Source organism: Alexandromys fortis, unplaced genomic scaffold (genome assembly GCF_014885135.2).
Source record: "Alexandromys fortis isolate MF-2015 unplaced genomic scaffold, M_Fortis_MF-2015_v1.1 scaffold_65, whole genome shotgun sequence".
Lineage (NCBI taxonomy): Eukaryota > Metazoa > Chordata > Mammalia > Rodentia > Cricetidae > Alexandromys > Alexandromys fortis.
In genome coordinates, this window is record NW_026067986.1 from 9,792,658 (window position 1) to 9,803,950 (window position 11,293).

At 44.5% G+C, this 11,293-nt stretch overlaps 1 protein-coding gene and 1 pseudogene across 2 annotated transcripts in view; both read right to left on the reverse strand.

Annotated features, from left to right (window-relative positions):
* The window catches only part of Mettl21c (methyltransferase 21C, AARS1 lysine), a 24,941-nt gene extending 18,189 nt beyond the window's left edge, over positions 1-6,752 (reverse strand). The window contains exon 1 of one of the 2 annotated variants that reach the window (XM_050159393.1): positions 6,434-6,650. In XM_050159393.1, coding sequence (XP_050015350.1) covers positions 6,434-6,514 — 81 coding nt within the window. In that variant the 5' untranslated portion in view covers positions 6,515-6,650. Of the gene's footprint in view, positions 1-6,433 lie in introns of both variants that reach the window. The other variant, XM_050159392.1, reaches the window with a different exon arrangement.
* Positions 6,753-7,217: 465 nt separating this feature from the next.
* On the reverse strand, positions 7,218-7,955 carry LOC126511886 (BTB/POZ domain-containing protein KCTD20-like; annotated as a pseudogene).
* Between the last annotated feature and the right edge of the window lie 3,338 nt (positions 7,956-11,293).

Below are 11,293 nucleotides of genomic sequence, written 5' to 3' on the forward strand. Positions count from 1 at the left end.
AACTTAGACTAACCCATTTCTATTCATTTACTTTTTGCCTCATGGCCTTATTACATTTACTCTGTACTGCCCATATTGCTATCCTGCTTCTCTGTCTCTGGCTGGGGACTGCACCTTCTTCCAGCATCCCCTCTGCCCAGAAAATCCTGCCTAGCGATTGGCCAGTTAGCTTTTCTTAAACCGATCAGAGTGACACATATTCACATGTCCAAAAACTCTGCAACAGACAAGTCTGCAGTCAGCGTCTAGAACCTGGCAGCCAGGCTGTAGCTCAGAATCCCATAATGAGCAGGGAAATACCCACAAAAATCAATTTTCTGTCCCGGAACGTCAACAGTGCCCAAATTAAGATGCACCATATATGTAGTAGATCTTTTGTTATGCGATAGATTATAATGACATCCCGGAGAAGCCATCCGCTTTCTGGGTAAGCATGGGTAAGCATAATACCTTCCCAGACCCTCAGTGTCCTTATGTGTAAAATAGAGATGGATTGGCAGTCACAGAACAGGTAGCCCATTAACAGTTGTCGGCTATGTCTTCCAAACGTCCAGCAGTCCTGATATTATTGAGTCCGGCATGCCCCAAGAAGCAAACACAAAGACAAGGACTCAAATAGAAGCATTTCACTTGGGAAGCGTAAGCAACACAGTCAAGAAGATGGGAAAAAGTAATACCATATGGGTGAACTACAACCAGTGCAGAAGATAGTACTGAGTGTGGCTGTGTTAGTGTGATGGACCTAGCCATGAGCCACAGGGGCGAACTTCTATCTTGTTACCTCGTCCGAGTGGAGCATGGCCTCCTTGGACCACAGTTTCAGCAACTTCTTTATGCAGTTGTCTTTGGTTGAGGTAGTCTATCACAGCAACAGAAAGGTACTCTCTTTGCTCAAGATTGTATTAGCCACCCAGGGTCTTTTCAATTTCTCTGAAAAATAACGTTGGGATTTTACCTGATGTTGCTTTGAATATATAGATTGCTTTCGGTAGGATGGCAAGTTTTACAATATGAATTCTTCTGATCCGTGAGTATGGGTCATTCTAGTTCTTAAAACGGGCATCCACTAGGGAAAAATACTTTATTGTAATTTTATTAGTAAAATTACATTAGTAAAATTAGTAAAATTCAGCTTTAGTTGTGTGCAAATCACAATTGGCAATCAACAGGTTATACATTATCCTAATAGCCAAACATGCTCTGGGATTGAACTGTAAGCCTGAGGGTTAATTACAAGAAGGATGCCATGCTTGGAAAACAGGTTGAAATGAGAAATTCTGACACAGATTTTTTTTTTTTTAATCAAGGACCAGCAAGATGGTACAGCAGACAGAAGTACATCCTGAAGGGTGCCTGAAGGATGCTGATGACCTGAATTTGATCCCTGAAATCCATAATAGAAGGAGAGTACTCACTCCTTGAAGTTATCTTTGACATGTATGCTGTGATAAACACACTTGTGTGTTCATGCATCCACACGAAAGCTCGTATACACACACAGAGTATTATCTATGATAATTTTTAATATTTAAAAGGATTTCAAAATAAGGGTGAGCTTGATAGTAACATTTCTTCAGTCTTACATTTTAACAAACTGCAGGTTTCTGACTTAATCTGAACCAAGCACATGTAGGGCCAAATAGACTTAGCATTCTGCTAACAGCTCTTCCTAGTGACGTGTATTTGAGACTGTAAAAGAAGCATAATTAGTCGGGCAGTGGTGGCACACGCCTTTAATCCCAGCACTTGGGAGGCAGAAGCAGACAGATCTCTGTGAGTTCTAAGCCAGCCTGGTCTACAAGAGTTAGTTCCAGGGCCTAGAGAGATGACTCAGAGGTTAAGAGCATTACATGCTCTTCCAAAGGTCCTGAGTTCAATTCCCAGCAACCACATGGTGGCTCACAACCATCTGTAATGGGGTATAGTGCCCTCTTCTGGCCTGCAGGCATAAACACACAGACAGAATATTGTATACATAATAAATAAATACATATTTAAAAACAAACAAACAAAAACCCAAACAAACAAAAAAGAAGCATACTTAACTCAAATTGCTTTTCTTTTAGACCTGTTACAAAAAGCAGAAATAGGGATAACTACCAAGTATCTACTCTCTAAACTACATATATAAGTCCACAAGAAAAGAATGATTTTCTATTAAAGCCACTTTTTGATGAACTTGGGAGCACAGACTGCCCACAACTCTGATGGGGACAAACACCTCCGGCCTCATCTTTGTTTCCGTGATATCACGCAAGTTTGGAAGCACAGCTTTTTATAAGACTTAACTGGAACTGCTCAGACTCTGGTTTTAGCCACAGCTCTTGACCACTGTTCAGAAAGATAATTATTTTCCCAGCAGAATTCTATTAGGAAAAAATGTGTTTACCTGGTGGAACTATTCAGGAATGTTCCATGGTGTAACATGCCTCCCGTTCTTTCCCCCCTTCTAGAGTAGATTCCGTTGGAGAGATGACACTTCCGATCTTGGACGGCTGTGTTGAGTTATTTAAATATCATTCTTGGCTTTAAAAAGAACTGAGAAAGCCTTTGTCCTTTGGAAGATTTGTCTCCCACGCTCTGACTATGTAACCTCAGACAAATCAGTCTCTAAGGCACTATCTCTTTCTTCTATAAGAGACCTCATTGCCTTTAGTATATCTCCAAAGTGCGCTGAAGTGAATCACCTCTGGGCTTTTCTCTCTGGACCCAGCAATACCACTCTTGGGAATATACCCAAGAGATGCCCTATCATACAACAAAAGTATATGCTCAACTATGTTCATAGCAGCATTGTTTGTAACAGCCAGAACCTGGAAACAACCTAGATGCCCTTCAATGGAAGAATAATGAAGAAAGTATGGAATATATACATATTAGAGTACTACTCAGCAGTAAAAAACAAGGACTTTTTGAATTTTGCATGCAAATGGATGGAAATAGAAAATATTATCCTGAGTGAGGTAAGCCAGACTCAAAAAGAGAAACATGAGATGTACTCACTCATATTTGGTTTCTAGCCATAAATAAAGGACATTGAGCCTATAATTAGTGATCCTAGAGAAGCTAAATAAGAAGGAGAACCCAAAGAAAAACATATAGGCATCCTCCTGAATATTAACCTTCATCAGGCGATGAAAGGAGACAGAGACAGAGACCCACATTGGAGCACCGGACTGAAATCTCAAGGTCCAAATCAGGAGCAGAAGGAGAGCGAGCTCGAGCAAGGAACTCAGGACTGCGAGGGGTGCACCCACACACTGAGACAATGGGGATCGGGAACTCACCAAGGCCAGCTGGCCTGGGTCTGAAAAAGCCTGGGTTAAAACCGGACTCACTGAACATAGCGGACAATGAGGACTACTGAGACCTCAAGAACAATGGCAATGGGTTTTTGATCCTACTGCATGTACTGGCTTTGGGGGAGCCCAGACTGTTAAGAGATCTTCGCCATAAAAATATAGTAGGTCCTGTTGGATTCCTCCAAGGGAAAACCAATTCCTGGAGGTCATTCGTCTGTGGATCCTTTCTTCCAATGTTAGCAGAAAACCCTAAGTGGCAATCAGAATTCAATCATCAGCTGGGTGCAAGCTGAAACCCTGGATTGCAGGGCAGCTTATGAGCTTCACACGTGTGAGAAGATCAGCTGACGGTTACAGACTTGGTTCTCTGCCCGGCGCAGAAATCATGATGGCAGCAGCAGCAGCAGCAGCTCCTACATGGGGATCATCTTTTCATTGCTGACATATGAGTCACTCTAGGTATTGGAATAAAGACACGGTGGCACCTCCCAAAGGGAAGGACTGCAGCATGCCTAAATACTGAGACAGTACGATCAGAAATACTCAGTAACACTTCCATGAAAAACGGGGCCCTTCTTCTGAAGGGTCTCTTCGGAACCCCAGGGTAATCAGAACAGGGAATGAAAATGCCAAACTGTTTTCCCTTGAGAGGATGAATATGATTAAAAGTTCATTTACCTAAGGAGATCGGCATCACTCGCGTGTCCCCGTATGTGCCAACTATAGCCAGAACTCATATGATCATCCCAACCGCTTAAACCCATCTGCATTAGCAGATAGCCTGGGATGGACAGGGACCCAAATACAGCTTCTCTGTTCTTCACTTTCCTAGCACAACAAGAGCAGATGGATCTTTGATTTTTCATCAGTGTTTTTCACTCCACTCATATTAAATCATTTTAGTTAAGACTAGAGCTCATTCTTCCTTATACACTTTATTTATGAGGGGTCTTTCCCCATTCCCCCAGTTCCAATGTTTCATCAGTGAAAAAACCAACCTCGATCCCCTTTCATTAAACAATTCTCTCCCCACCATCCACTGAATTCTCCTTGAATTTCTTTGCCTAGACAATTCTTTCTTTCTTTCTTTCTTTCTTTCTTTCTTTCTTTCTTTCTTTCTTCCTTCCTTCCTTCCTTCCTTCCTTCCTTCCTTCCTTCCCCTTCCTTCCCCTCCCTTCTTTCTTTCTTTCTTTCTTTCTTTCTTTCTTTCTTTCTTTCTTTCTTTCTTTCTTTCTTTCTTTTACAATTAAAACATGAAGCATCCCACATACAGGATTCCGTAAACACTGGTAGCCAAACAAGTGCAACTTCAAAAGTAAATACAAAGTAAGAGGCAAAACTTACAAGCATTTTGCCATTAGGAGAAAATAGTTTTCCAGAAATGACCCCACCCAGACCCAGAAGTGGCTCTGCCCCCCGGGGAGGTGGCGGTGCCCCGCTGTGCACTGTGCTCCCTGCGCCCACCTCAGAAGTTGCCCAGCTCAAACTCAAGCACACAGTTTGAACTGAAGTCTGTGCTCTGAACATGCATTCTCCCGAAGACACACACCCTGACTCTGAGGAGGCCCCTCTTCCTGTGCTGCCCCCACAGCTCTCCTCAGGCCTGTTCGCTTTCCCAAGGGGCTGGGTAAAGTAACTTTCGCTACTGTACCAGTCACTTCAATCTTCAACCTTTGCCGTCACCGTTCTCCACCAAGTAACGCTACGTCTCTGTTCTCCAGGGCCTTACTGGCTGGGGTTAATCATCAATTACATAGCATACAAGGACACTGAACAGTCAAGCCTCGGGTGTAGGTAATCTTATCTTGCTAAGATGCTCTGAGACTCTAGGTAAAGTCACTTTTCTCATGAGGATGTTTCTATGCACAAAACTCGGCCTGCTTATTCAGGCACTTGCAAGAGACACATGAGCCCCAAATCCATTTTTTTTTTTTATTGGTACAGTCCTCTCACTCATAAAGTCAATAACCAACTCCAAAGACTGTAACCCAGTCCTTAGTCCTGCAGGGAGCACTAAAGAATGTCCCAACTTGCCCATCAGGCAAGGCTGACGGGAGACACCAAACTACAAATGACACCGGAATTTAGGGAAGGGTGCGGCAAAAGGAGCCTCCTCTCCTCAAGGCCTCTGTCCCGGGCCTTCCTTTAGTCACCAGCGTCCCACGGCACTGGCCGGCCTTCAAACCACTTCCTACTCAAACCCTGTGAGGTGCAGCCACAGCATGTTAACTTATTTGGGGAACGGGGTAGTTTATCAAAGACCTAGTTCATCAAAGGCTGAAGGCAGTGGAGCAACTCCGAAGGACAAAGAAAGTACTGCTCACAACCTCAACACCACACGAGCACACAGTCATACTCCAGTGGCCATCAGTTAGCACATAGGAAGCACCACTGAACAGGGGCCTGGACTGGTCACTGTGAGTGGACAAACATGTAGCACCAACAAAGTCAAGGCCAGACCTGACCTCAAATACAAGCCCATCAGCTTCCCAGATGTAACTTCTGGACAGACAACCGTATTCTGGATGCTGGTCTTCAGCCTCACCGAGACACAAATGGTCACCACAAAAACCAGGGCTGCTTAGTTACCCTTCGGTTCTTTTCTGAGCAAGAAAGATCTCACACGAACTCTGACTGTGATGCTGCCGCAAAAACGAACACACCCTTTTAAGAACATTCTTGTTCTTCAGTTCTGGAGAGAGGCGTTTCCCAAACCTGAATTTACTGCCGTCCAGTAGTATACTATACAGAACCTAATGGAAGCAGACTGACTTCAAGAAACCAACCATGTTCTTTAAGGAACTTGAAGCAAACAGCTTACATGCACCACCTATGACGGAAAAACGTCCAGGGTGGAGGACCGACTCAAAGGCCAACTTCTACCACAAAGTAAGAAAGAAAGAAAGAAAGAAAGAAAGAGAGAGAGAGAGAGAGAGAGAGAGAGAGAGAGGAAGGAAGGAAGGAAGGAAGGAAGGAAGGAAGGAAGGAAGGAAGGAAGAAAGGAAGAAAGAAAGAGGTGAATATTTTGGTGCGAGAACGCGGGCAGGGTCTGCACAGCTGATGATTCCATTGAGCTCAGCCCAGCCCTCCCTGGCGCTCACAGGAAGGTACCAAGCAAATCTCTTCCTCACCTTCAAGGCACCAGGTCTCCTGCCATACCCGCAGCACCACGCAGTCCCTGGGTGCAGTCCGCAGGCCTGGCCTGGAGCCATTCTGCCACCTAAAAGGTTTTTTTTTTTTTCTCCCCAAACGAAGCATCAGCTTGGGCTCTGACTCCCCGAGGCCAAAGGCTGCACTAACGCGGCTGATCACTGATCTCCTGCGGCAGACCTGTGTCCTGGGTTGGATTGTTCCTGCGTTGATGAAGAGCGGTGCTGAGCCCCTGGGGACTCCTTTCAGCCATTCTAGCCGGATGGCACCTGGGTGCAGCACCCAGGAACTGCCTTTCATCCACCCTGCACACCTCCTCGGCAGAGGACACTTGCCTTAGCACCCAGACTGCCTCTGGCATTGGGTCCTTTTGCTGGTAAGCAATTTGTCGGTGGCAAAACCCCCACCCACTGGGTGTAAAGGATGTAGGCTTCTGTGTCAACCCGGAGGCGACAGGCGTCCACGTCCTCTCCCGCAGTTGGATAAGACTCGACCAACAGCAAGAGACCCAACGTCTGTTTACCAGGGCCGGCTAAGCTGGTCGTCTGATTCACCAGAAAGCTGCTTCACACGGCCAGAGACAGACTGAGAAGGGGCACACAGTGACGGAGAGGGGATGGAAACAGATAGGAGGGGTGGGGTGAGAAACCAGGAGGCCAGGTTGGGAGCGCCCACAGAGAAGCGCTCTGGCGAGGGGAGGACCCTATTTGTCCCTCATCTTGGAAGTCATTAGAAGCCACCTGAGAGAGTGGAGCAGTTAGCCTGTCAAGTTCGTCCACCTGTGGCGGGTGATGCATTTTTTAGCTCCTGGTCTTCCAAGCCGTCCTCTCCGGCTGCCACCAGATTAGTGAAGGACTTGCTGCGAACACACTGAAAAGCCACAGGGCAACTCTTCCCGTCCTCCTTTTCCCAGGACATCTGGGAAAAAGGGGCGCTGCACGTCAGACCTCCCTCCAGGACTCCTCTTAATCTTTTCTTTACAAGTAGGATACCCAGAATCAGTTCCTCGAGGCAGTGATCACAATGCCTGTGAGCACCATCGTCAGCCAGCTCCTGGAAGTAAAGCCCTCAGATCTTGACAGCGGATAGTGTTGAAGTCAAAGTTAATGCAGAGATAGTCACACGTGTCTCTCAGATCTGGAACAGAGATGCCGTCCGGACAGTTGCTGATGCCAGTTTTGTAGTAATCCAGTACTGTGCGGAAGGCACTGAACCCTTCTGCAACCTCCTACTCCTTTTCCTTGTGAAGTTATATTCTCTTCCTGGTCCAAACATTCTTCCCAACATGGTGTCTGGGTGGGCAGGGAAAATCTGGGGGTTCGCCACAAAGCGTGTGCCATCTCCAAGAAGCGTCACTTTTTGGGGGGCTTGGGAGTGGGAGCGAGATCTACTTCCGAAGCCTACGCCGCCGTTCCCAAATCTCTCTGAAGGGATGAAGGGCTCGTGGCTCCGCTTGCTTCCAGTCTGGAAACATGAGCCCTAGCTGTCTGCAGGAAGTGGCATTATGCGAGGATACTGAAGGCTTGCTGGCTGCGGGGCAAAGTCAAGTGCAAAGTCTGAAAGATGAGACAAATAAAAAGTAACTAAAGCGGAAACATCGGTCCCCCAACGCCAACGCGCTCTTGGCCCCGGAACCCCCGAAGCCACCCAGGATGTGCAAGCAAGCCGCATCCGGTTCCCGCTGGGCTCCGGCCACCCCGTGTCCCCGCCCCCACCCCCGCCCAGTCCCTGCCTCGATAATTCTTATAATTTCCTTTATCACAACTAAACTTCTGATTATTCATCATAATAAAAACAAATATATATTTCTGTAATGCCATATAATATCCTTCCAAATTCATTTCCAGTATCTTTTAAAAACAGGTTTCATTGGACTCTTTATCTTACATAAAAAATTCCCATGAACACAGGAATTGTAAGTCACCCATACGGATATGATTTGGTCAAGGGGCAACACTGGCCATACTATTCTCTACAGATTTTACTCATTATTTATATGGTCACTTTCTAAATTGTGCTTTGGGTACGTAATACCGTGCCTGCACAGCCTAACGATCAAAGATCACGTCTTCAAGGTCCGCTTTGTCTTATACCAATTCCAAGTCAGCCAGAGATTCCCAGTGGGGCAATGTCTCAAAAGAAAAACAATGACAATAGGAGCAAAACGGTTAGCCGTCTCTCAGATGAATATCAAACAGTCAGAAACTAAAAATAGAACAATTCCAAGCTTCAGTAGCTAAACAAGAGTAAATCAGCTAGGTGGTAGTGGCACATGCCTTTAATACCAGCCCTTGGGAGTCAGGGGCAGATAGCATGCTCTACAAAGTGTGTTCCAGAATAGCCACAGCTGTTACACAGAGAAACCCCTGTCTAGAGGGAGAGAATAAAGGCGAAGAAAGGGAAGTCTACAGGAGGGCTAAGCAAGCATGGCAGCTGGAGTTTGAACCCAGAAACTCATCTAGAAAAGGAGATGAAAGATTCTTGCAGGTTGTTCTAAAATCCGAAGAGCTCCTTCCCCTCGAACCCACAAATGACCTAGTGAAATAGGGCTGAAATCCGAGAGGCTGAAATGCAGCTCAGCTATTAGTGTGTTTGCCTGGCACGCATTTAATTCAAATCTGAAGAAGATAAGTCAATCACAGTCTTGGTAAAATAGTCTGAAAGTCTATTAGATGTGATAATTACAGTGACTAATATTCCTGTATTTTGCAGAAAATAGTGTCTTCACAGTTTAAGGACAAGAACATGCGGGAGAGAAAGTCTTTTACAACTGTTTCTCAAAAACCCTGTGTGTGTGTGTGTGTGTGTGTGTGTGTGTGTGTGTGTGTGTGTGTGCGTGTGTGAATGTTCACACATAGGCCACAAAAAGACATAAAGACATTCTCTTTCATCACTCTTGACCTTACCGACTTGCTATAAGGTCTTTTACTGAACTGGAAGTTCACCATTTCTGCTGGACTTCCTGGGCACCAAGTTTTCTGGGTTCTCCTGTCTCTGCCCACCACACAGTACCAGGCATTTACACTCACATTTTCATATAGGAGCTGTAGATTCAGATTCAGGCCCTCTAACTTACAGAGCAAGTGCGCTTACACTCTGAGTTGTTGCCTACCCCTCCTGAAGACAATTTAACGAAGACAAAGAAAACAAATAGTTGAAAGAAACGCGAAAGAAACTTGGGAACTTTTGTTATCTGAGAGAATGTTAGCGTTGGGTGATAGTATCAAGTAAGGAGGAATTGAATCAACGTGTACTGAACAACAGCTTCTAGCCATAAAAATTGCAGCCTGACCATTCCAGTTCTTCTAGCAAAAACAATATGCTCAGGTATCAAAACCAAACAATCCACTTTGATCCAAGTGAAACCACACACACACACACACACAGCTGCAATTTTCTCATAGGTGTCCCAGCCCCGTAAAGTTCCTCAACTTGCATCCCATAGAAAGATTGGGCTCCCTCACTGTTCCAATAAAGCAGTCTAAGCACAATGAAATCAAGTTTGCTTGGTTCTCAGCCTCATTTTTTTTACACGGAGTTCACTATTATTTTTTATTGGTGCTGTTTAAAATATTTTATAATAAGAATTACTGAAAGCATTTTATGATATGTTAATAAAATACAAATTATAAACTATCAAAATGATCAGTAAAAGAGCTAACTACAAAAATATAGGGGACACAGAAAAAATATTCCTGAGAAACATGTAGACTTAAAGGCATTTATTATGAAAAAAGACTGAGAAAAGTAAATACTTAAATGCAAAAGAGGTCATCCAAGTTAACTAGACAAGCATATTTAACCTGATTTCAACTTTACACAATGTATGTATGTATTGAATGGTACCCCACAAATATAGCTTAAATCGTATTTACTCTACTTGTAGGGAAAGTTCTGAAGTGAAGAGCCCAACATATAAAATTGTAAGCCTAAACATCTTTTGGGAAAATTGAAGCTGACAGCAATGGTTCCCTTCTCACAATGGCTTTCTGCCTTAAGAGCAGACACCCCCCCCGCAGGTGTCCAAAGGTAAACATTTAACAATGGCTTCCCAGCTGGGTAATTATGCCGGACAAAGGTTAGCAGAGAATAGACTGTGGTAGTGCACTAAGGCCAGACAGAATTTTTCATAATAAAAAAAAAAAATTTGGTTAGAGAGACTAATGTACCCAGGGTAGCCCTTTGGCAGAGAGCAGTGAATCCAGGTCTACGGCTTCCTCCTTTGAAGTTTCTCCTTTATTGAAGTTCACTGTCGTGTTGCTCTGGAAGATAATGTTTGAACAAAATACAGAAAATGTGCTACTGAAGGAGAATCAAGACAGAAATTGGAAGGACGAGCAGCAAGGCAAAGGCATCCCTTTTAACTTGCGAGAGGAGCAGAGCGCCCTCTGCTGGACACAGATTGCTCTCCCGGATTCCTTTCTTAGTGCAATCAGGCGCTGGTACATTTTTTTTTTTTCAATTTGGTAACGTGCATAATTACAATGATCGAGTCTTTAGCTCCATCAGAGAACTCAGAAGGAGATAATATTACCTGAGTAAACAGGAAGTGTAAAACGGGTAACATTTAAAATGAAGAAACAACACCACCTGTCTATTTAAATTTCTGCCAGGCTGTGATGATGCAGGCCTTCAACCCAGCACTCACAGAGCAGAAGCAGGTATATCTCACTGAGTTAGAGGCCAACCTATTCTACAAAGTGAGTTCCAGGAAAGCCAGAGCAACACAGAGGAATCTGTCCTTAAAAAAAAAGGAAAATGTCTTTTTGTTGCACCTTGAAAATGTACCTAACATGACTATAAGTATGATTATAATAAGTGATTGTTAGGCCAATTTTTTT